Below are 26,067 nucleotides of genomic sequence, written 5' to 3' on the forward strand. Positions count from 1 at the left end.
CTACGATTCTGTAATCTTTTGTTTCATGTTTCTGTAACGGTGAGAATATTGAGATGTTGGTTTGACGAAGGCGCATTCACCTTTTCATGGACCCTTAGTAGTGCTTATGCACCGTCTGTAAGCATTGAAACACTTCTCCTATTCTGGCACATCCAAATGACTTGAAAGCTCTCTTTTTTTTTCCTGTTTTAAAGGAAAAAATAAGGGGGAAAAAGTGACTAGATAAAGTTTAGTTTGCACTTAAGAGCCTGGTCCTGGGCTAAGGTCTGTAGGCAGTGGCACTAAGTAACCCAAAGGGTTATGACTGACTCAAAATGCTGTCTGTAGCTCTGCAGGACACTACACAGTTTGTCATGTGTTTTGAAACTCTTGTTGCCATAAGCTGGCAAAATACTCCTTTCACCAGCGAGATACAGTGTCTGTGGCTGATTAATCCAGTAAGTTTTGAACACATTATTATTTCTGTAACTTAAAGAATCTCTAACTGAAACTTGAAGGAAAGGCATCAGAAAAGTGACTTGCTTTGGTTTTAATATTGATTTCTTTATCTTTCTAGGGTAATAGATGATGAAATTGAGGCCAATTTTGAAGAGGTATATCTTAACTTAGTTTTAAGTGGAGATAATTTTGTCGTAAATAAGTGGGGTTGGAGTGCCTGTCCTTTGCGCCGAGCAGTGTATTTCTATAGGCGCTACTGTCAAGAGCTGTTATCCCACTTTGGAAACAGATCTTTCAATATCCATAGTTGAACGTCCACCAAATGGAGACATCAGAAGCAATAATAGAAACATGTGTTGTTCTTTGTCCAGAATGCTGAGCTTGGGCTTTCCAGGTAGAGGAGATCAGTTATTCTTTGCAGTTACCTGGAGCCATGGAAAATTCTTTTTTCTCTCCAGGAATCCAGGAGTGCAGCTCTTTAGCCATAGGGGTGTGTTTGCATGCAAAGTCATTTCCATGAGTACGTAGTTGTTTGCTATATGTTTAGTCTTGCTGGAGGTGTTTCACCTGCTAGTGCATCTACCACTCTATGTGATTTCTTCTTTTCCTTTTTCTCTTTTTCCCAAGATGAGAACTTACCTTTTGCTTTATTGTCTTTAAATGAAGACAGCTAGTCCAACACTGGTAGTAGCATCAGCAACAGTGAAGTTCTGAGTTTGACTGTGATTTTTTTTTTAATAAAATAAAGAATTGTTAAAAGTTTCTGGTAGTAAAAGCCATTGTGAAAGTCCTTATTCCTGCAGTGTTTGCAACACCAGCATTTTAAGGTACCCCTGAAAATAAAACTTATTAAAATCGAAGTAAAAGCACTCTGTACATTCAACTTTGCCATTTAAGTTGTGTTTTACTAGGGACAAGGAAATGCATTATGTCCTTCTTGGGCAGAAAAGTTCTTCCTTTCCATATTTTCTATTTTTCTCTTCTAGACTGAGATCAGTGAAGATGATATCGAACCCAGCTTTAAAAAACTTTTTGGACAGCTAGCAGGAAGTGTGAGTATTGTTTTTTTAAGGACTTACATGTAATATGGGTGAGTGGGTAAGACAGGCACCTACCCCAGGATGGAGTTTAATTCCTGTGCAGAGTCAGATCTTGGGGCATGTGCGTAATTGTCCATGCAAAAATCTGTGTAGTTACCTGTCTGCTTACACAATGGATTTGTGAGCATTCCCGGCCAAAAAAAATCTCTGCTCTCCTTGAATTACAGGCTTGACTTTTATTTCTCCAGGTCCATAATTCTGTCCTTCTGGCACAGAATTTGGTGCAGGTGTATGGGTCTTTCTGGGAGATGATGAGAGCTGGTCTGTGCCTTCTCCCCAGGCTGCTCTCACCTGCCTGAGGGCTCGGGCAGACACCACATCCCAGGCTGCTAACACACAGAGAAGACCTGTGCTGCTGGCATTTGGTAGTGCTGCTGGGAGTGGGTGGTGGGGAGAGCTTACCGCTTACATTTCCATCCAAGGGAAATTTGAACTCCAAGGGATGTTTAAAATTGGCCAACTTGCCCAAAGGAGCAGGAGGCTGCTTATGAGATGGTGTCTGCAGCTCGCAGTGAAAAACTTATTTTCTTTTCTGCAGGATGCAGAGATCTCTGCCTTTGAACTGCAAAACATCTTGAATAAAGTCCTGGCTAAACGTAAGTACCTTCCTCCAAGTGCATCTCAGAGTGCACCACTGACCTTGGCAGAGCCAAACTCCTGGGCTCTGCCTCAGGCCTGCAGCTTGGCTCTTTGTATGGACATGCAATCTTTGCTCCTCCTGGGAGCTGCAAAAATGCTGAGGCTGTGCCTGCACTGAAGGTGTGTTTCACAGTATGTGTGCTTTAGCATGGTATGTAAGGGTGCCTTTTATCCCAACATCTGCTGTCAGAAAGATGGATGGATTTGATTATAATGCTTGATGATAATCAAGAGAAGGTATTGCTGCTTCTTCAGTATTGAATCACTCAGGAGTCAAACAGCAGGAGGAGGAGAAACTTTAAAATTCTGGGCTGCTTCAGACAGTCCTGAAGGGCAGGTGGGTCCAGGAAGTCTGGATGTTCTTCAAGAAGGAAGTCTTAAAGGTGCAGGAGTAGGCTGATCCCATGTACCCTGACAAACTGGTGGAGAAGATGACTGGCTTGGCTCAATAGAGAGCTTTTGCTGGGACTCGGGAAAAGAAGGAGCGCTCACCACTTTTGGAAGAAGGGGCAGGAAACTCAAGGAGCGTACAGGATCTTGTGAGGTCATGCAGAGAGAGAATGAGAAAGACAAAACCCCAGGTAGAATTCAAACTATTGTAAGGATAACAACAAATATTTTTATTAATATATTAACAACAAAAGGAGAGCCAAGGAGAATCTCCATCCTTTATTGGGTGCAGGGGGTGGAGGGCTACATTGCCACCAAGAATGAGGAAGAGGCTGAGGTACTTAATGCCTTCTTTGCCTGAGTCTTAAATAGTCAAACCAGTTATCCCCAACATATTCTGCCCTCTGAGCTGTAAGGTGGGGATGGAGAGCAGAATAAACCTCCCATAATCTAGGAGGAAGCAGTTAACCTGCTACGCCACCTGGACACTCACAAGTCTATGGAACTGGATGGTATCTACCCAAGAATACTGAGGGAGCTGGTGGAGGAGCTTGCCAAGCCACTCCTCATCATTTATCAGCAGTCCTGGTTAACAGGGGAGGTGCCAGATGACTGGAGGCCTTCCAGTGTGATGCCCATGTACAAGAAGGGCAGGAAGGAGGATCCGGGGAACTACACGCCTGTCAGCCTGACCTCGATACCAGGAAAGATTATGGAGTAGTTCATCTTGGGTGTGCTCACCAGGCATGTGCAGGAGATCAGGCTCAGCCACCATGGGTTCATGAAGGGCAGGTTGTGCTTGACCAACCTGATCTCCTTCTATGACCAGGTGACTTGCTTAGTGGATGAGGGAAAGCCTATGGATGTTGTCTACCTCGACTTAAGTAAAGCTTTTGACACTGTCTCCCACAGCATTTTCTTAGAGAAGCTGGCAGCTCATGGCTTAGACAGGTGTGCTGTTCGCTGGGTAAAAAACTGGCTGGCTGGCTGGGCCCTGTGGTGAACGGAGTTAAATCCAGTTAGTGGCCAGTCACAAGTGGTGTTTCTCAGGGCTTGCTGTTGGAGCCAGTCTTGTTTAATATCTTCATCAATTATTTGGATGAAGGAATTGAGTGTTCCCTCAGTAAGTTCGCAGACGATACCAGATTGAGTGGGAGTGTCGATCAGGTCAAGGGCAGGAAGACTCTGCAGAGAGATCTGGACAGGCAGGATCAATGGGCCGAAGTCAACTGCATGGGGTTGAACAAGGCCAAGTGCCAGGTCCTGCACTTGGGTCACAACAACCCCATGCAACAACATTACAGTCTTGGGGAAGAGCGGCTGGAAAGCTGCCTGGTGGAAAAAGACCTGGGGGTGTTGGTTGACAGCCAGCTCAATGTCAGCCAGCAGTGTGCTCAAGTGGCCAAGAAGGCCAATGGCATCCTGGATTCTATCAGAAATGGTGTGGCCAGCAAGAGTAGGGAAGTGATGGTGCCCCTGTACTTGGCACTAGTGAGGCCACACCTCAAATCCTATGTTCAGTTTTGGGTTCCTCACTACAAGAAAGACTTTGAGGTCTTGGGAGTGTGTCTAGAGAAGGGCAACAAAGCTGGTGAAGGGGCTGGAGCACAGGTCTTGCGAGGAGCGGCTGAGGGACCTGGGGCTATTTAGTCTGGAAAAAGGGAGCCTGAGGGGAGACCCTATCACTGTCTACAACTGCCTGAAAGGAGGTTGCAGAGAGGTGGGTGTCGGTCTCTTCTCCCAAGTGACAGGGAATTGGACAAGAGGAAATGGCCTCAGGTTTTATCAGGGGAGGTTTAGGTTGGATATTAGGAAAAAATCTCTTTACTAAAAGAGCGGTGAAGCGTTGGCACAGGCTGCCCAGGGAAGTGGTGGAGTCTCCTTCCCTGGAGGTGTTCAAAAAATGTGCAGACGTGGCAACATGCTTTAGTAGGCACGGTGGTGTTGGGCTGAAGGCCGGACTTGATGATTTTAGAGATCTTTTCCAAACTTAATGATTGTATGAATGGCATGGAAGCAAATAAGGTCTGATGTATATATACTAGTTACAGAGCTCATGAGCTATTTAGGAAGGTTGTATGGTACAGCACACAGTGACAATTTTGTCTTTTGCTCTTTCTTTACAGGCCAAGATATTAAATCTGATGGTTTTAGTATTGAGACATGCAAAATAATGGTCGACCTGTTAGACGTATCTTTTAAGGCTGTTCCTAGACAATAGTCTTCTGCCTATGCTGGAGTAGGTGAGCTGCTGCCTTTGCAGTGGCAGGTCCACGCTAATGTACTAGTGACTCCTGAGGTGGAGAAGCTGTTTTTACCCTGATTTCCATAATTAAAAATGGTAACATGGACCATGACACATGCATTCTCCCAGGCAGTGAGGAAAGTCCATTTTCATACAGGACGATATGCTTTGAAGTCTTCCCAGCTGCTGCTTGTCTTGGTTTAGCTGGGTACAAAGTGATGTTTGTGCTTGGAAAAAGCACCTGGCTCTCAGCATGATGTGGATTGTCTTGACTGCGGAGTTTACATTGTGTTTCATTGCTTTGTTATCTGGCTGGAGTTGGTATGGGCATCCTAAAGCCATGAGGATTTAGCAAATAAAAAATGAGGGAAAGAAATACAGGAGCCAGAGAGTATGCTGGCTTTTAGGAGCTTCTGCTCTTAAGAATAAGGGCAAAGGCATAGGGTGAAGGATTCAAGTCTAAAAATAGTTGCGTTCCACTTCTCTGTGCAGTGGGAGTTGAATTGCATAGTCAGAAAAAGGGAAAGTTACCAAAACAGCATGGTGCTCCGCTATAATTTGGTGTAAAATATGGCAGTCTGTAGGGGCTCCTTAGTGGGTTTTGGGATCAACGCAATGACCAGGTTCTTTTGTTAGCTGTTTGTGCAAGAACTGAAGTTCTCCAAATAGCAGCTTTGTCTGTGCCTTTTCCTGTTTATAATCCAGACTTAGGACTCATGCTCTTGTAACTGCAGGTGTTGAAACAACAATGCAGAACAAAATGGCATCATTGCAGCTGTTTCATATGTGTTTTGAAAAGATACAGAGCTGCCAGAGGAGGTGCAGAAAGGGCTTGTGAACTGATCATAATTTAAATTAATCAATCCCCTTACTGATTTAGAAAGACATCTTGGACAGCAATTGTCTATTCAACAGCATGAGTCCTTTAGCAAATTTTTTTTTAAGTCACAACTGCCATGTAAGTAAACCCAGCACAGGGAAGGCAAACCTGTATCCTCCCTCCCAAATTGCTTACCTTAACTCAAACAAGAATGATGGGAGTGGTAAACTGGGACTGAAGGAATTCCACACCCTCTGGACAAAGATTCAGAAATACCAGGTAAGACACAGCCTTTTTGGTAGAATTTGCCTCATGCAATATATGCAATCACACGTCACAAAGAAGTGACTCTCGCTTCAGCTCAGGATGCATTCATGTCCTCAGTCCCCAGGTTTTAACTCTCAGAATTAAGGGGTGCTACAGTTTCAGCCCCAGGCCAAGGGCTGAAGGAGAGGCTGCCTCTCTTTCTTGCTGACTCTCTGAGCAGCTGTTGTTTTAACTCACCCCTGCTTAACAGCACAAGTTTGGTGTCCGTCTTGCTGCTTTGTTAGTGATAGAGCCATTTTGCACGGGCTTTCAAGGAATGCACTGGAGTCTTTATCCACTATGACTGCTGCATTAAAATATTTACTTCACAAAGCTGCTTTTAGACGAACTAGAGGATAAGTGCCTAGTCCTTCAAACCAATGTTGCAAACGCTCCCAGGTAGCATTTCAAATTGTTTGACTTCTAACGAAAGCCAAAACATGCTCTGAATTATTGACAAGTTTTGACTTTGGGTTTTGTGTTCTGCAGAAAATTTACAGGGAAATTGATGTGGATCGATCTGGTACCATGAATTCATATGAGATGAGGAGAGCGCTGGAAACAGCAGGTATTTATACTGGTCTATCTCTTTCTAGGATTATATGGGTTTCAAGCTGGGTTGGTAGGTGCTCAGTAGTCTGTATATAACTTGTAAGCTGAAAAATCCCATGCTCCCAGAGGCAGCCACTTTATCATCCTGGGAAGGACCATGAGCTGGAACAACTGGCCATGTTCCCTGGGAAATAGGAGCGCAAGTGTGAGAGCACACACAGCAGGAACAACACACACAAACTAGTCACAACTTAAAATTACTCCCAAATACAGAAAGGGTGATTGGGAGTTTCCAAAATGGAGTAAATCCTCTTAAAATTTGAGAATTTAACTCAAAGTAACTAACTGAATTTCTAGCAGCCTGTAAGATTGGGGGGGTGGTTTGCTGGTTGGAGCTTTATTTTTCTTCCTTATTGTGCTTTGCTTTTTTTTGACAATATTTCTAGGGTTCAAATTGAACTGTCAGTTACATCAAATCATTGTGGCTCGTTTTGCTGATGAAGACCTCACCCTTGACTTTGATAATTTTGTCCGGTGTCTGATACGGCTGGAAACCTTGTTCAGTGAGTAGATACTTAATAACCAGACAGACTCCGTTGCTTTGTGTTCTCAAGTCTAGTCAAGGATAAGTTGCTCAGAAACCTTTCTACTAGAACTAAAGCGACTTCAAAGCTGAGCTATAAATCTGGCAACCTGGTTTGCATGCTGCTCCTAGATCTAGAAATTAGCCTTTTAGGCCAGGCTGCTGAACTGGAACCATAGTCTTCGATGCAAACAACTAAATATTGATATTTTTTCTTAAAAAACAGTCTAAACTCTTGTAGATTGACAAATTTTCTTAATATTACAGACTGAAACATTAAAAATATTCAGTCTCGGTCTTGCACACAAGCATGCGATGAATTTGAAGTGTCCCCTTCTGGTTTGGGGTGTAGACTGCTGTCAAATTTTAGATCCTGAAGCACAGGAAAGGAGAAGGCTTTCCAATTAGTTCTTATATTTATATTCTTGCTCTCATCTCTCTCTGCCACAGAAATGTTTAGAAAACTGGATACTGAAAACACTGGAACAATAGAATTGAATCTTGTTAACGTAAGTTCATTTAGCTCTAAAAGATTTTTTTATCTTTTTTTTGGGGGGGGAGAAGGGTTTAACAGTACAGACTGTCCTGCTTATGGCATTTATATGTATTTATAGAGTTTGTGTATTTTATAAGCAGTCTTATGAAAGGTTACCCATTTCTTAAAAAATTGTACCTGTATCACATTGTGTTCCCTAACAAACAGGCCAGGTTACTTTAACCTGATGCCACTTACTGCTTACAGGCAGTAAGTTTGGTTGATATGCATGCAGGCTTCTTCCCTGCCTTTTCTGTCAACAGCAGGGTAAAAGGTAGGTGCAGTAGTGACTCATGGCACTGACTGTCTTTCTGCACTGTGTGCGCCCTGTAGTAAGGACTAAGGGAGAAACTGTCTTCCTACATACATTTGACTTGCTTATTACCTGATCTTATTTCTGGACCTAAATGAGGAATGCACAAATCGTCCCAAAAGTCTTCTGACTTAAGGGAGATACAAAATGAAATGATTCAGGAAATATCCTAAACTTACTTCTCTAACAACAGACTATCATCCTCATGTTGGAAATGGGAACATGCATATTTGCTACAGGTATTTTTACTAAACTTAACCTTGGGCGATTTTCCTTTCTCTCTCGTTATAGTGGCTGTGCTTTACTGTCATTTGAGCAACTGACATCAGCTCAAGCCACCTCAAAAAGAGCGAGATCAGGTGACCAAGCAAACAGAGCAGTAGTATCCCAACATGAATGTGCCTTAACTTATGCAGGACAAATTTTGCCTGCAGCTAGAAGGAGGAAAGCATCGTACGTCAACAACAGAAGACTCTGCAACCTCACTTTATGGATCTGACCTTCCCTATCTAATACTATATATACACTTAATTAAAGCTTTTGTAGAGGGGGTAACTTTTGAAAATACTGCTTTACTAATATCTTTGTATTCAAGGCAGTTTACATGACTTCTGGAAGAAAGCTCAGTATAGCTTCACAGTCTGGTTTAATAAGTGTGTTTTGAGTAACGGCTCCACGCCATCCTGTGAATCCAGAACTAGAAAGGGGATGGTATTGCATATTTCTGAATACAGGTGTTTTGGTAAGATATGGGTCCCTTGTGCTTTCCCTTCAAGACCCACTACTATTCTGGTTAAATATTCTTTGAAGAATTCACGTAGCAAGTACAAGTTTGACCAAGCTGATGGCCTCAAGCTGTGCCAGGGGAGGTTCAGATTGGACAGGAGGAAAAATTTATTCACCAAAAGGGTTCTCAGGCACTGCCACAGGGAGGTGGTTGAGGCCCCATCCACAGAGGTGTTTAGAAGACAGCTGGATGAAGTGCTTAGGGATATGATTTAGTAGCAGACAGGTGTGGTTGGGCTTGATGGCCTCAAAGGTCTTTTCCAGCCTAGGGCTTCTATGATGTGCCTGTAGCAGGAGGCTTTTAGCAACCAGACTCTTCCGAGAAAAAGCCCCTGCTCACAGGTGGAATCTTGATTTCCTGTTAATCTTATTTATCTTCCTTTGAAATACAAGAATGTATTTTAATAAAAGCAGTAGAAAAAAAGTTTCCAAGACTGTTATTTGCACAAAGAATAAGTGCATTATTTCTTAGAGACAGGTCACCTTAGAAAAAGCAGCATAGTCCGTTTCTAACAGCAAAAACTTTGCCTGGAGCCTTTTAAAGAGAAAAAATGGCATTCTGGAGCTGAGTAGGCCCTGACACATGCTGACTGTGTCTCACTTAATGAAATGCTAGATAGCTTGATACTTTATCTGACACTTTAAATAATTAATACTTGAAAAACTAAATGTTTCCAAGAAAGGTTATTGATACTGTATACCCCATATCCAACCTATTAAAATCATGAGGCTGTGTACATGAGCAGATAGCAGTAATGAGAACTCCTGGAAGCAGCGGACTTGTGTCCGTCTTCCTATGAACTTTTACCTGTATTTATGGACACTTTTCAAAAAGCAGTAAGGACTTACCTAGTAGGAACTCATGAGGCTGAAGCAGAAGAGTTGATCCTCTCTGTTAATGTTCATTATCAAATGAATATTCCAAAATAGGTAGATATAAAGCATAGTTCCATGGGAAAGGCTTTATTTGGAAAATATGTGGTACAAGTTTTTTTCTGAAGCATGTCTCTTAGCTTTTAAGGGTCCCAAAGGTTATAGGCAACTAACAAACAGATTCAGCTTAATATTAAGTACAAGAAGACTGTCTTGAACCAACTGAGGAGAGGATTATTTTTTTTAATACAAAAAGTAGCTGAATGTTAGCATTATGTAGAACAACTGTTTTACTGTTAACAGTTTCAGATGGTCTAATAAAAACTTGACACTAAAATACCCAGTTAAAGATTAAGAGGAGGCAAAAGTTCAATGGTATCACAGTCAAGTAAAAACAAGTAAGTTGTCAAAGACTACAGAAAGTTTCTACACTTAGTTTTCAAAGTACAAAATACAATAAATACATGAGGCTGTTTGTAAAAAGAGGAATCTAAAACTACATTGTCAGTTACAACACAATATTTGGAATACGTGGAATCCTAAGATGCTACAGCATTTTTTTAAAGTTATTGCTTAATGGATTGGTCACATGGTTGTCACTCTTCAGACAAGCTTCAGTTTAGCTTCTTCTTCAAATGTTCTATTTCCAGCAATTAGCATTTGGGTGCTGTGCGCATACATTTTTTAATTTCTCCCATCTGGAAAAATACTCAGGATAAACTTGGACAAAGCTAAATTGTCTGGTTCATGATGATTCCTTCAATAGTAACTTGAAAAGGTCCTTGTACGTTAATGCAGAAAAAAGTGAAATTCTTTTCTGCCATGTTTGAAGAAATCAGAGTGGGTACTTGAACATAATATCTTGTTTAGACCAAACACAGCAGAATTTCATTTGCTTTAAGCATTATTTCATCTTGCAGAATGCCCTCATCCATTTGCTAATGCATCAATCCTTCATTTGTTTTCAAAGCATATTCTTCATAGCTTTCAAATTATATTGTCATTGAAATAAGTCTTATGATATTGGAACCAACATAAAATGATTTTTTTTTCGTAAGTCATCCATGATTAGTACTTCAAGAATCTGGCTTCTGTATTATTTCATGCCAAGCTTCTTTGTCTAGGTTTAATCCTTGGATACAGCTGAGGGTAAAATAGAAATGAGATTTAAAATTTTAGTGCTTCAAAAGGTTGCTTTTTTAAAGCATGGAGGGGAAGGGGGGAAGAGAGGGAAAAAGCCTCTCTTTGGTGCTACAATTCTAATGTAATAGTAGTAAAAGCATGGTTATAAAACACCCAGAGCAGTAACAAGTATGATTAGCCTCCTTAGGCAAGCTTAGAAAATACTAACTATTTCAGTACAAAAGGAAGGCATTGGAAAGCACATAATTCAGTACCCTCAGCGCTACCCAGATGGGTGGGCTATGCACGTGGCTTTGTAAGTCGAGACCTTTGTGTTCAAAAAACAAGGAAAAAATCCCATAGTTCAATGAAGGAAATAGAGAGCTATTAAAGTCCATTTTGTTTTCTCTCCCAATGCCTATCAGCCTTTATAGATCTATAGCTTCAGGCAAGCTGGAAACACTCGGCTGCATAAGAACCATGTAGCTGTGCTTTAGTTTTAGTTAGTTGATAGTGGGTGGCCAGTTAAATTCACTTAACTGTCTGGCAATTCTCCCTCAAGATGCCCTCCTCTCTTCAGCCAGACTCTGGTTTTCTTCTTTTTCATGGTCAGGTAATGATTAAGACAATAGTGTTCAAAAGATTTTGTTTGGTATTAAGTCCATATTTTTTACCATCATCTTATTTGCATTCAGTTTTAGAGCACTCGCACAGCTTAAAGAACTAGTGAGTCACTAAGGGTAGAGTACTGATGCAGATAGTGTCATCCTTCTTTTTATAAGAGTGTGCCTAACTGCAAAAGGATAAAGCTGCTGTGATAAAAACAATTTAATATAAGAATATATCAAACTACCAAACATTTACCTCTGTGCTGCATGTGGCATGTCTTAGCCTAGATTTCAGCAGCTATATTAGAAACACAGTAATTGCTTTTGTGAATAAGCACAGAATACTTTGGTAGTAGTACTAGCACATCTGAACAGACGAAAGAGCTTCATGGTTAATACTGGGCTTGGGTAGCTTTCCCCAAAGGCTCTGTTCAGATTGTGTTGTGCTTCAAAGGATGAGTCATGATTCCCAGACTAAGCTGTCTTGCCTTGTGCTTTTTATTACAGAAGTATAGATGCTACTTGTGTTCTTACACATCTGTGCTCAGGCTGAGTGCACAAGCTTATGCTTGTGCACAATTCACACTCAGGTGGGAGAAAAAAAAAAGCCCTTGTTCTGCAGGGCTGATGGTTGCACTTAATTTAAAAACGTTCACATCTGAAAAGGAAAAAACTGAGCAGAAGTAGCGTTAGGGACATTTTTACAGTACATTGTGGGTAGACCTGACCTGAAAGTGATCCAGAAATGAAAATTTTTGCATTAGATAGAGCTGCTCTGCAACACCCACCCAGTTTAAGATTAAGGATCATCTGCATGAGGAATAAGGTTCAGCCTCTTTCAAGCATCATATATCAATCAGATAAAATTCACAGCAGTTAATCTTCAGCATTGGCAGAACCTCTTATCTCCAGCAGCAGGGCAACTGGAGATGTAGAAAAAGCCTAACAGAATTTTTCTACATCTGTCCATCTGCTGTAGTTTTCTAGCAACTCAGTCATGCAAAGAAGTATGGGGACATAATTGAAAATATTTCTTTGTACATAGTCACTTTATTAAAAGAGGTGGTATAGAAGGTGATGGGGAGAGGCTAAATTTAAGGCCTTTGACATAGGGTTAAATATTACTAAAAGAATATAGGAGAAAAGAAAGATCTGCCTTTATGTGATCCCTTTTTCTACACTAGATAGCGTAGAAATATAGAATTTTGCAGTGTTTGTCATAAAACTCTCTGTAAAACCATCTTGCATCACAAGGTGCACTGTGTACACCCAGACAGGGAAGGACTAGTGACTAATTCTGCATATAAGTTTCAGTTCTTAAGGTCCTTTGTGCCACCGTGTCACTTTCTAGAGGAAAGGAAACCCAGTTCTGTTCACAAGCTCAACAAAAGCTTACACACACATATTCAGATAAAGGGCTTTTTTTCCTAAGATGGTGAGACAAGGTTAGTATTAGAATCTACTATTTATAGCAGGGTGGTGATACATGTTCTTTTATGCATCCATTAATATAATCTGTGTTTGGTAACTAAACAGAGTGTGTTAACTCACTCTGCCAAGGTATTCAACCCTGCAAATGAATAAATGCAAAATATCAACGCCTCCTCCTTCACTTTTGAAACGGTAACTAACCAAGGTGCACAAGAATACTGCTGTGGATACTCCACATAGTGCGGTGAGGTTTTTTGACTCTGAAAATACCAAAGACTTACCCCTAGCAGGTTGCGTGGAACATAGCCTTCCTTGTCATTCAGACGTGCCCACCACCACTCAATTTCATCTTCATCTTCCCGACGCAGGATTGTCATGCAGTCTCCCTCTTTCATTGAGAGCTCATCATCATTCTGAGCCTCATAATCCCAGAGTCCATATATCACTCCTTTGTTCATTATCCCCATTTTCTCCTGGACTCCTGCAACATTAAAAACACAGAGCAGCTAAGTAAAAAGACAAAAAAAAAGGCAAAGTTGGAAAGACTGCTGCACTCCCATTGGAGAGCAGTCCAGGGAAATGAAAAAAAAAAACAAAAAACCACCCAAATCAACACACCTTAGTTGCTATCACGCCGAGCACCTTGTTGTCATCAGCCTACTGAAAGTCAGTCCTGCACACAGCAGACAGATTCCTTCCATATATGTGTTGCAAAAAATACAAGGTAAATGGGGAAAGGAGCACCAGTTGATCAAAATTTATATTCTTAGGCCAGTATATCCAAGCCTCATACTTCCTGCAATTAAGTGATGAGCAAGAAGCACTTGTTTCTACTCTTAGTTCACTGGAAATCTCTTTTTGTCAAAAGGAGATAGCAATACCTACTTATGCTGACCACCACCGTCATTTTGATGCTTGAGGCGTCATTTGCCACCCACGCCACTGTATTTCAAAACTTTAAACCACATTGCTTCTCAGACCAATACCTGAAAGATTTGTCTGCTACCCACTGGCTGCCTTCAGTTAACTCAAGCCCTTATCTCAGCAGTTCTTAATTTCTGCCACTACAATCATTTTTTTAAGCACTGACTTGAGAAACGCAATTCTGTCACATTGCTTCTGGACCAAAGTGTTCTGGAGTACATGCTTATGCCTTGCAGACGTTATTTAGAACTTACTCATTTTACAGCTGTAGCCAAAGATGAAATGCTGTTCTTTCTGGTACACAGTCCTCAGCTTCCAAGCAGCAAAATGGATCCAAACTTTCTTTTAGGTAATTATTCCATTTTAAAATGCTGAATCCTAGTAGGGGTTTTGTTTGGTTTTGGTGTTGCCAGGAGCAAATTGTTTACTGAACATCGTATTGCAAAACTTGCAGTTTCCATCTCCTACCTATTACAACCTACTGTATAGGATTCTTACCTATGTCATTAATGAATTAAGGAATATCTGCTCAAATCAAGCTCTATTTCTGCATACCAGCTCATCACGCACAATTAAATTACTTCCACTGCATGTTTAGTTCTCCTCAGAGAAACCTTGCTTTGCATTTGGTATGATTAAAAGGTTAGGCAAAAGCTGTGCTCTGCACCCGTGTGGACTGAGCACTGAACATCAAAGTAGACAAAGGAGATTTAAACAATGGATCTGGTCTTCTAAAAGTATTAACAGTCACGTCAGGGCAACAGCGCAAACATGCTCTTAAGAGACAGTATAGGCGTTAAAACTTAAGAAGTGAAAAATTACCTACATATTAAATGACAAGCCTGATGCTGCCTAAGTGGTAAAGGACTAGCAGTTTTATTTAAAACTACCTGCACTTGTTGATGGTATTCAATATTGTGTTAACCTTTACAGCAAAAAAAGGGATTAGGTGAAGCAATTGAGTACACCAAGGTTCTCACCTTACAGACAAGTTTAGGGGGCCAGGTTATAATGCAGTTCTGTTCTGGAAACACAGATACACATCTCAAGTTTTTTATAGCAAGAAAAAAGATTTAGTCAGTGAATTTATTTCCTGCTGTAACTACAGGCAACCAGAAAGTCTTAGCTGTCGGATTAATACCTAATGAACAATATGAAAATTCGATAGCTGAACAGCCAATGTATCAAGAGATACCTTAGTTTCAGTGTTTTCAATTTGGAAAAGCTGGCAATAAGGCAAAGACTTACAGTCCTTTCAGTACCTATTGAAAAGTATCTCATAACACACATACAAAAAAAGTCCCAAACCCTACAATATCAAGTGAGATCACCAGATGGTGGGCCCAAAAAGCCACACAAACAAAAAGAATGTGTTTATTAGTGCTGTATATAATAGAATCATGGCTCTCCTCCCCACAGGATCTTGTGGACTGCCTACCTTAATTTGAAGAATTACATAAATTCCTGAAAGAAATATCTCAGGACCTATTCAACACAAAGATATGATCTCTTAACTCAGGAGTTGAAACCAGGAAGAAAATTTGGACAAGTATTATTAGTTTTGATCTATTCCTACAATCTTCCTTGGGCATTTGCAGTTGAGTCTGGATAGAAAACTGAATGGAATTCTGGTTAGCCTACAGATTTCGACACTAGTTAAATAGTTTACCCTCTAAAGGGAGGAAGCCTATATACTTGGCACCAAGAGATACTGTTTTCAAGCTTAGTGAGGACAGTTGGAAAGACTATTTTGAAATATGCTGGCTGAGCAATTTACAGAGACTTAGATCTCAAATGCTCAACAAAAACAGAAAGGCAGCACTACAATTTTTTGTGCAACACATTTTTACAATGCATTACGCTGTTGTTACTCCACATTCTTGTAGATAGCCAACACTCCAGCTGGTAGATGTCAAGGGGACAAGAACTACATACAAAACATACAGAAAAGAAATTTAAAGCCTCCCTACATACCAGATACACAGTAAATAATTTTAAAACTCATTGATTAACACTCATCATACCCTATGGGGAATTCATTCTCTCTGTTAAAAGATAGTTTCCCTGTAGTCCTACTATTTGAATAAAATCTAAATTTAATGTTATTTCTTTTTAAACACAAGAGAAGAATAAGGCCAGAAAGAAAAATAAAACTCGGTGCTTACTAATCTCCTTTTTAAGGCAGAAACTTGGCAATACCTTTCTTGTCTCCAAAGCACACACCAGGAAATATTCCTCATTTAAAGAAACCAGGTAGTAGATATGAACTGCCTACTGAGATATCCATACCACTTTCGGTTTTATGTAAAAATACTTACATGCTAAGATTCACCTAATCGTTGTCTCACACTAACGTGTTTGTCAATGCACATGGCTTATCTAATTTCAAGGTCTTTAATGTAGGAAAAACTTTTCCTGTGCAGGTCTTGTCTACAAGTTGAATATTAATGAAGCTAGTCTTGACAGACATCATTATGTCACAAGAAGCTGGCTAAAACCTCTTTCCAAGAGAAACTCAAGGCATAGGCACATAACCTGGTGTGCAACTTACCATTCCTCATCCAAAAACATACCAAAAGCGCCAGGTGAGTCCCTAGCACACTCTAGAAATCAGTCCTCATCACCTACCATATAAGAACTGAGAGCACTGTGTGTAGCCTTCCTCCATTTCCTCACACTTGTCAGCAGCAGTCTGCATGTCACTGTAGGTCATCGCAAATACAGCTGCACCTGACTCTACCAAGAACTTGCATACCTGCACGTTATTGCAAGATGCTGCACAGTGTAATGGGGTCCTGCAAGCCAAGAAAAAGATGATGCGTTACTTATACTTGATATGTTCATATCAATGCCCATGGGAGAGAACAACTTCCATGAGTGACCTCCAGCAATCAGTACTGCATTGTTGAAGGCTTCCTACCAGAAGCACTTAACCCAGGATGTCAAGTTCAATTGTTTTTCACAGACAACAGGAGTTACCAAGAGCTGCTTGAGCCCTAAAGCTGTGTTTCCATGTGAATCTCTAGCTATGCTTCCTCTTTATAATCCATTAACATTTTAAGAACTTTAATTAGGTTATTTTATTTAAAAATAAATCAATATTAAAAAACATACTCAGAAATCCTCCTGACACAATGCCTTTTACAATTTAGACAATTACTTCAAGACTTTGACTTGGCGACGAGTGCAGGTAATTGGGGTACCTACTTCAGCTGGGTGATCACAAGCACCTTTACTCAGTCTCAAGCCTCAGACACTTCTGTTACAGGCAGAAATAATAGTAAAATCACTGCCTCCCATATCAGCCTTTTGTAAATAAGCTCCCTAGCTACCTACAAGAAGGATTTTTAACTTATTATCAGTTTGCAAGCCTAGTTTGTACATTGTGAGTTTCTGCTTTGTTTTAAGTTGCCTGAGTATTGAATGAAGAATTGAGAGTGTGCAGGGCTAGATACTACCCAAAGCATGTGTAAGCTATAGGTTGTCTCAACAAGAGGATATCAGGAATTTCAGCAAATGGCTCATTATGCGCAAACTGTCTTCAATATCTCAAAGAAACAGAGCAATTTTCTGACAACTGTATCCACCCTACTCGGGCCTCAGACATACAGTTTTTCCATACAGGGAACATTAGTATAATTTGCCTATTTTCTCCTCTGTGCATTCCCATATGATGTCCCTGACACAACTACTGTTTCTCTACTGTGCAAAAGTCATTGCCAGCTCTAAAAGTGAGGGACTTCGAGGGATCTGTAGAAGTCCCCAGGACACAACTCTGTTATGGACAGTATCTGTAAGGTACCATTTAAAAGAAAGTCTTACCATCCATCACTATCTGCAGCATTCACGTTCACACCAAACTGCACCAAGAACTTTACGATTTCTGTGTGCCCGGCACACACGGCGTTGTGCAGTGCAGTGATCCCTTCATCGTTGGGCATGCTAGGATCTTCAACCTATTCAGCCAAATAAAGGAGCCATTCACATTCTGGTGTAACTCTCCACAATAAACATCTCTTCACATACATAAAAAACGAGTTGTCTTATTCTGAAATATGATTTTGAGCCACATTTCTATGAAGGACATGAGCAACAGACAAAGACAGCAGTAACAAACCCCATAAGAAGAATCAAATAAGCTGGCAACCTCCTTTTAATAGTGAGGACCCAAAATCCTTCAGAGAAGTAGTATCTTGATAACTTATTTAAAGCATTTATAACACATTTCTGACATTTGCCCATTTAACTAAGTAAAATTCACATGGATTTTGCTTATCAAATTATCCGATAACATGCCAGATAGGAATGAAATACTACGTGAGAAATGAGGAAAAAGTTGTCCTGCAAATTTACAGACTTGTTGTTACAGTCAGTGTGGATTTAACATTATTAAAATCAGCCTCTAAGTAACCATGTCCTCTTAGACTTTATCTCCTGAAGGGCATTTCTAGGTTTGCACTATTATCTTTGCTTCCCCAGTCCAGAAAAGCTGCAACTTCCCAGTTTGAGCCAGGACTGCTATTCCTTCTCTTAAAAATTAGCATTTCTACCTCATAAATTATTCTCTGCACGAGGTCAAACTCTCCCTCCAAAGATGAATCCAGAAGCAATGCAAGGGGATTGAATTTCACTCTCATTCCATGCCCAATTCTCTCAGAGCCAGTTTTACGCAAGTTTGTCCTCTTTCCCTGTGAAAAGTAACAAAAGTTTCAGGCATTTTTTCCACCAAGAAGAACAAGTATGCAGAATGGCTTATTTGGAAGTGACAGCAGAAATGACCAATTAAGGCATATTTAATATGAAATCTAGACTATTTCCTACCAATTCCCCAACACATTACTAATACAGTAGGCAAGTTATGAAAGATCTTTGCCTTTCTCTTTAGACAAGGAAACTATTTAACTCAAATACAGCAGTCACCTTGATCAAACACATCAACAAAATAATAAAGCCCCCAAATCCCTGAAGAACAGGAAAAGAAAAATGCCTATATTTTTAATGCAGACCATTTTAGCATTAGCTGTCAAACCCATTACATAAACCATGTAGTACACTCCAAAGTACACTAAGCACCAATATTAAGTTCCTAACATTTTCCTAAGCTTAACAGAGGTTAGCAGAACATAAACAGCTGGGGAAAATGGCTTTGCAAAGAATAGAGAACCAAATGTAGAAATGCTTTAGACACTTCCTGTGATACTGGAAGCCAAGTATTTCTATAACTGAGTTTGTACTCTTTCCCTTAGAGAATACACAGGCATTAGCTCAGCGCTCTCCCCAGCTGGCTGTGCAGCAGCAATGAACGCTATTCATAAGGGTATGTAAACTTCTGACAGATGTCCAAGCAAAGATGAATAGAAATTACTCATGTGAAGATAAGATATAAGAAGAGATTCCCAGAAAATACTCTTGCCTGTTGGTTTATACATAATATCCAAAGTACACACTTTTTGAAGAAAGAGCCTGTCAGCACAATCCAAATATTTAAATATGCAATCAGGAAGCTAGACAGATTTCTTCTCAGCATTGCAGAATTATTCCAAAACCAACCAAAAATGAGTTCTTACAATTAAGGAAATCCTACCCCTGAAGGTTCCTTGTAAAAGGGAGCAAGGACAAAGTCTTTAAAGCGTGAAAGCATGCAATGACTATTCCATGCAAAAATTACAAGGTTAAAAAGCACATTTAAAGCTTTTAACCTCTCTGCACTGAAGTGGTGGAGGAAACACAACTTCATGTATCAAGTTATTAAAATTCTGTTCATGATAGTTTTTAAAGAAACTCTGAGGAACTGAGAGAAGTAAGCATTTCTGTTCTACAACAGTGACATAACACCATTCCACACACACAGATACAAACTTCCAACACAAACAAGATGGTAAAATGCTGCCTACCATTAGTCTAAAAGGAGTCCATTTTGATACAACTAGAGAACCGACTGATGTTAAATCAGGTTCCAAAGGAAAACCTCAAAAATATTTTAGCTGAATAAGTACAAGCAGTTCATCTTTACAAACGAGTTTTTAAAGCAGAAAGTAAAGAAGTTTGTTTTCAAGAAGTTTCTTGCACTTTCAGATAAACAAATGCAATTGAGATTAAGATGAGTTTCCATCTCATATCAGCAACACTAGAAAATGCTTGTGAAATCTGTATCTGTGCCTCAAAAAAACCCCCAAAGAACTAATTTCTCTTAAGGAGAAAGTACAGTTTGGATGTAATAGGCAAACTTCTATAAGGAATGTTCTTTAAAGCCCAGAAAAGTTTTACTATGAGTATCAAATTCCATTTGAAACTCTTCATTGTATCATTAATTCTAGAGACAGAAGAGGCTTTTCATTACTGTCATTCACTCTAAAGACAAGAGCATCACACAAAGAGAACAGATAACCACAGAGGGACTTCTAGCCCATTTGTGCGACTGTTCTCCCATATCTGCTCTACAACACAACACACAGGATTTATGGCAGAGCTTGGGATAACTTATTGGAAGAGCAACCAAGTTTGCAGGCTAACTAATACTTACAGGAGGCAAGGAAAACTGTCCAGTAACTTCAGGAGGCCTCATATTAAATGAGTCCTCCCCCAAACTCTCTGGTTCCCCTGATGGATAGGGAGGTGGTGGGTATGGAGGATATTCTTCCATATATACTTCTAGTGGCAGTGAAGCTTCTAGGCTTGGTTCTTCCATTTTCGGCTGCATGAGTTCATCACCATCTGACACTCCCTCAGGTACAGTGTCCAAAGCTATGGAGGGAAGAACAGCTTCACTCTGATCTGCTGGTGTGTCTTCTGCTTCCTCAGCAATGGCCAGTTCTGGCATAGAAACAGCTTTTTCTTTTTCAGATTCTGTATTTAGATAAGGATTTGGGATTTCTGCTGGACTTTCAGGACTGGCAGCTGATGCTGTCTGTTTGGAGGGATGAGATGGAGCAGAGATAGTCTCCATTGCAGCTAGAGTGGTCCTCTGATACAACAGCTTCTGAATATTGGGGCCATTAGGCCCTTCTGGTTCTGTAATGGAGCTACGTTTCTTCAGTGGTCTGGGTGCATTGGACAGTTTTTTGCGTAGTGCTTCCAGATCAGCATCACTCTGGTTGCGGTACGGATTGGATAAGAAAGGCAGCAATTTGGTTGGGCTAAGGGGACGGGGTATTCGCTCTGTTTCATGGTTCTCATGAGCAGAGGATGCTGTTTCCATCTCGGGCTCAGGACTGCCTGGCTTTCCTTGGAGGTTTGAGTAGACGTTCTCCATCTGTGGCATCTGATTCTGTACACCAGCTCCTGCCATCACAGGCTTGCCATACACTGTGGAGCATTTCAGAGAGGTGGGGAAAAAAACAAATGTGAATATTCTATCAGCAAACCTTAAAAAAAGAACATGCAACCTCATTCACTGACATAGGGCAAAGAGCCAGAATAACTTGATTAACTGAACAGAATTAATCTGGTAACCAGATTTACTATTAGTTATCTTGACACATCCTTCACTTTTTGTCAACACTGATGTATAGTGTGTAAGATCCACTTAAGATTCTTACAGCTACACTAGCCTGCTTAATTCTCCTGAGGAAGAGCTTTATGCCCATGGATCAGGTGGAAAGTACATCTATCTGAGGCTTACAAAGACAGAAAAGAGGTAGAGAGCCACATGCTTACCGCTTGGGAAGTGTGGTCCTCTGGTCTGTGCCCTCGTCAACACACTCTGCACTGCCTGCTGAAAGTTCTTCCCAGGAGTCTGTTGTTGTGTATACATGCTATAAATTGAACTCGCAGCCACAGTTTGAGGCTTTCGAAAAGGTGGGAGTGAGGTCTCTTTGGACGGCTGAGGGGTAAAAGGCCTCACAGCTGCCGCTGGGGGGCTCTCCTGTTTGGAGGAGGGAAGAATTTGGTCCTGGGTAGATGAAGGACCTGCATGAGGTACAGAAATTCTTTGCTGTACCTGCTGAGAAGGATGGGAAGGCTGCTGTGCCACTGGGTTTTGTTTGTTTCCCATAGTTACAACAGCCAAAGGCAGCTTCTGCAGGTTTCCATCCAGCTTAGTATCACAAGGTTGCAGATGACTGGCTTGACCAAAGTAAGGCAAGTTTATCTGTTTTGGCTTAGTGGGGACAGGTGGTGGCACCTTTGTTACATTTTTATTGGCTGTCTGAAAGACAAAAAAGTCAATTAAGATTAAACAGCAAGACACGGTTTAGGATCTCTATTGTGAAGGACCCAAGATCCTCGAAGAATGACACAGTATCTAGTATTTCTACTGTTGCTGCAATACTGTTTACAGCATCACTGGAAAGAGGAAGAGACTTTGAAACATTTTATCATCATAGTTGTCTATATTTTGACCCCATTCTCTTTAATTCTTTCTGTAGCAGCTATGTTTAAAATATCAAGCAATGGGAGGGCACAGTAATTTCTCTAGAGATAGCAGAGACACTTAGCATCTGTAGGCAAGAAGCTTATTTTCCAGTGAAGCACTTGTCGTTCCCAGTTCTGCCATGTCACTTCACCCCTACTTGATCAAATCATGCCCTCTTTGCAAGATTTAGGTGGGAAGTCTTGCTGCAATCAAACATCTGAAGGACGACGCTGCATTAAACAGTGAAACAAGCATGTAAATGATTTTAAAAACCTCATGCAAATGTCTCTGTGCAATCTGAGGGGAAAATATACACATAGTAAAAGTAACAGCCATCTTTATGTATTTAGTCAAAACATGGATTTTCATCATAGTGATTGTAGAGAATGATTTTGAGTAACTAAAAGCCTAAATTGAGTAATTAAAAGCCTAAAAGGCATTTTTCTTCAGAAGTCTTTTAAAAGACAACCTAAGCATTTTTCAAGGAATTTCCTGGCAACAATATTTGAAAAGCTATGTATTAATCCCTGTCAGATGGAATGCAGTGGTTTGAGCTTCCTGCATACCTGTGCTTCTCGAAGGAGATCTTCGCTGCTCTGATTCTTTCTAAGTGTGCCAAGCCCAGCAGACTGGTCCACAGAATCAAACATTGAAAATGGACGCACCTTCTTCTCTTTGTCTCGTAAAAAAGTTTCTCCTTCAGCTGTTATTAGGGAGAGAAGTCTTTTAAAATGGACAACACAACTGCAGGAATAAGAATCCTGTTCTGTGCAATATTCAAGACAGTGTATGCAAGGGATGCTTTTTGTATCCATCCTACCCCTGTGCTAAGGGCCCAAGGGCCTGCCAAATGCTGTATCTTGCAAACTGAACAGGAGCATGTATGAAGGCATTAGGATCTGCTTCACTACCTGAAATGAGTTATTATAAAAAAAAAAAAAAAAGAAAACCCAACACCACCCTAAAGCACACGTGGTGATACTCTTTGATTTATTTTTTGTGCTCTCAGATGAATTCTACATGTTTACTGAAGCATTCAGAAGAGATTTCATTAACTAGATCCTCTATATTTTAAGATTAGCCAAGAGCATACCTTGTCCTTCACTGGTCACAATCCCTTTTCCTGAAGTCAAGGCTGATACTTGACTAATATGATTGTCTGGATTTGAACCACTCCAATCAGTAGCAGATGAGGAAGATTTTGCACTGGGAATCACAGAACCTAGAAGAGAAAAAGTAGAACACATGATTAAACTAAAATAATCTTTTTATTGACTGACTTTTACGAAAAGCTACCTTTGATGAGTCAAGTCTAGACAGTGTACAAGTATATCCAGGTTAAAGTAATACCTATCACTTTATAAAACAAGCAAATCAACAAAAAACTAATGAGAATGCAAAATCAAGCTCAGAAACAACTATCAAAGCAACAGGAAAGCAATTTTGCCCAAATGCTAAAAAGTAAGGAGCGATGTTTTAGTTCCAACAGTGCACCACCAGACATTCCTATGGCAAACACTCAAATTCTGTACAGAACAGAGATAAAATTCCACTCCAGTAGTTTTAGGATCTGCAAATCAGATTAAATGTAAGAGTCACCCATTCTACAGTTCAGCAAGAGACACCTGAACTGTTTTCATGCCATGGCTACTTTATTAATATCTGCCAGAACTGGAGATGGAGGGAGGAAGATAAAAAATAAATAGAAATCCTACAAGCTCAGCCTCCTTTTTTTTTTTCCTTTTAGGAAGAGCAGTGTTTCTCTTGTCTCCCAGCTGAAAAGTGAGTCTTCTTCTCTCAAGACAGCACAAGAGAGATTTGCAGCTCTCCAGTTTCTCTAGACTCTGCTCTCACAGAGCTGAACAGAAGAAAGCCACAGAGCGAAGCCACACAAATCTTCATTAACACTCCAAGGAGAAGAGGCCAAGCTTCCTGTCAGGTGTTGGACTTGTGTCTCTCCTACACCACCAAAATGTCAGCAAGTTTATTGCTGTTTCTGAGATAGCGTCAACTGCCTCCTTTATAACATCTCTTGTAATTTGGGTTAATCCTTTCCATGCATCACTTCCAAAATGCACTATCAGAAAACTTGGTTTTGCTAGTTCATATGTCCACGCACCAGTTTGTTAGCATGTATATCCTAAAACTGCCTCTAGAAACTGAAACACTGTTGTTCAGTTTTTAGTACTATTTAAAACAAATAAATAGCTAGCTTACAGAAAAATCCTCCTATACTCTATGCTGTGTAACAACTCAAACTGCTCACTAAGAGGCCTAATTTATAACACACTGAATTTCATAACCTCATTGCTTATTAATAGGGCCAGGAAGACTGCAAGTAGTAAGACTGACATCTCAAATCATACTGTGCTTTACAAAAAAAAAAAAAATAAATGCAGAGCTAGTAGATAAGAAAACAAACATTTCTAGAGAAGAAATATTCACTGTAAGCCATTACCTGCAGGAGCTTTAGTTTGTGAACTGCTGCCAGCTCTCATGTTGGGCAGAGTTTGTGTTTTTAGTGGACCATCAGGTACCTGCAAAGCTTGTGTCCCATCTGAAAATGCTGGTTTCACCAAAAGCTCAGGTCTAGAAGCAATACGTGGCATAGTAGAGGACTGGATATAAGGACCTACTGCTGCCACCCGACTTGGAGCAGAAGCCACTGGCTGTTGTAAATTCCCATCTGAAGAAACCTTGGGGGACAGGGAGAAATATAAGGAATATTATGTTTCAGTATACATCCATCAGAGTTTGAAATTGAAGTTAAAAACGGATTAAACAAACAAAGTGATACTCCAGTATTTAAGTGATGTAAACATGAGCTAGTAACAGCAAAAAAAACACATTCTTGTCCATAAAGAGTAAGTAGGTTAACAACCATATACCATGAAAAGTACTTTAATAACTTAAGAATTCCACCATGGATGGATAAATACAACACCTAGCATCCGAGTAACCCTCCCCACAAGCAAGTTCTTACTTCAGACCGTATGGAGCACCAAAAAACTATTACTTTTGTTGCTAAATACCCCACACTTACTGGTACATTCTCTTTCTGTTGCAGAGCTGCCTTTTTCTTCCACAGGCGCTCTCGCAGCTCATTAACACGCTTATCCATGACTGCCACCTCCGAGTTGCGCTTGTTCAAACACTCCCTCTGTTGCTGCAGCTTGGCATTCTGCTCCTGGTTCAGTTTGTTCCTCAACTGAATAAATCCACAAAGCAAAGTGGGGGGAGGAGGGGAAAACAAAAATCAAAACAAATTGACTTTAAGATGGGGGACAGGAAACAGTTACAAAGAGGAATGCCTTCTAAAAAGTCAAGTCATGCTGGTAAACTCAGAGTTTCTCCACAGAAAATGTTAGTCTGCAAATTTTGCACAAAAGAAAGAGAAATACTGGGTGCCCCTTCCCCTTTTTGCTTTGAACCTAGTACAACTAACCCTCCATCCTCAGCATGCAGGCAGCCACACAGGTCTGTCAGGGTCAGGAGCAATGGGATTTCTTTCCAACAAGGCAAGAAACAACCCAACTAACTTTCAGCCCTTAGAGTTGTGGTTCATTAGTCATTTTTGCATTACCTGCAGCTCCTTGTACAAGCGGTCAAGCTCAGCTACAGCTGACTGGTTGTCGTGGTAACCATCGATTCGGCCGTTTTTCAGCATCTCCAGTTGCCTGGTGAGTTCTTCTACCTTTGACACAGCCAGCACCAGCTCACGCTGCTTTTGCTGGAACAGGCTGTTCATCTGTTCAATCTCCTCCACTGGAGAGGACAAGAGAGCACAATAGCTGCCCTGAGAAACAGCTGAGCGTAGGCTGCTACCAAGGCAGTGGTTAAGGGGACAGAATCACCCTGCCAGCCTCTGGAGCAATGCCACACACTCAGTCCCTGTCAAGCCAGCTCTTCCTTGAAGCACTTGTAAAAGCAAACACACTAGCAAAATTACATGAGTTTGGTCTACTTATAGCACTAATGGGGAGGGGAGGAAAAAAGAAAATTTTTTACTTCCTGAAGTATGGAAACAAATAAAACCACATTACCAGGCT

General features: G+C 40.6%; 2 protein-coding genes across 3 annotated transcripts in view; one reads left to right on the forward strand and one right to left on the reverse strand.

The window, feature by feature from the left end:
• LOC138718318 (calpain-2 catalytic subunit) overlaps positions 1-9,671 on the forward strand; it is a 30,431-nt gene extending 20,760 nt beyond the window's left edge. The window contains exons 12-20 of the mRNA XM_069852738.1: positions 557-593; positions 1,425-1,490; positions 2,077-2,134; positions 4,694-4,758; positions 5,843-5,911; positions 6,428-6,506; positions 6,937-7,053; positions 7,524-7,582; positions 8,213-9,671. Coding sequence (XP_069708839.1) covers positions 557-593; positions 1,425-1,490; positions 2,077-2,134; positions 4,694-4,758; positions 5,843-5,911; positions 6,428-6,506; positions 6,937-7,053; positions 7,524-7,582; positions 8,213-8,236 — 574 coding nt within the window. The 3' untranslated portion in view covers positions 8,237-9,671. The remainder of the gene's footprint in view (positions 1-556; positions 594-1,424; positions 1,491-2,076; positions 2,135-4,693; positions 4,759-5,842; positions 5,912-6,427; positions 6,507-6,936; positions 7,054-7,523; positions 7,583-8,212) is intronic.
• Positions 9,672-9,871: 200 nt separating this feature from the next.
• The window catches only part of TP53BP2 (tumor protein p53 binding protein 2), a 49,211-nt gene continuing 33,015 nt past the window's right edge, over positions 9,872-26,067 (reverse strand). For both annotated transcript variants that reach the window (XM_069852716.1, XM_069852717.1), the window contains exons 7-18: positions 25,602-25,783; positions 25,062-25,226; positions 24,477-24,714; positions 23,112-23,240; positions 22,585-22,721; positions 21,322-21,811; positions 20,189-20,970; positions 18,216-18,353; positions 17,488-17,621; positions 16,294-16,460; positions 13,023-13,222; positions 9,872-10,723 (exon numbers count right to left, since the gene is read on the reverse strand). In XM_069852716.1, coding sequence (XP_069708817.1) covers positions 10,682-10,723; positions 13,023-13,222; positions 16,294-16,460; positions 17,488-17,621; positions 18,216-18,353; positions 20,189-20,970; positions 21,322-21,811; positions 22,585-22,721; positions 23,112-23,240; positions 24,477-24,714; positions 25,062-25,226; positions 25,602-25,783 — 2,804 coding nt within the window. In that variant the 3' untranslated portion in view covers positions 9,872-10,681. The remainder of the gene's footprint in view (positions 10,724-13,022; positions 13,223-16,293; positions 16,461-17,487; positions 17,622-18,215; positions 18,354-20,188; positions 20,971-21,321; positions 21,812-22,584; positions 22,722-23,111; positions 23,241-24,476; positions 24,715-25,061; positions 25,227-25,601; positions 25,784-26,067) is intronic.

This window comes from Phaenicophaeus curvirostris, chromosome 2 (assembly GCF_032191515.1).
Source record: "Phaenicophaeus curvirostris isolate KB17595 chromosome 2, BPBGC_Pcur_1.0, whole genome shotgun sequence".
NCBI lineage: Eukaryota > Metazoa > Chordata > Aves > Cuculiformes > Cuculidae > Phaenicophaeus > Phaenicophaeus curvirostris.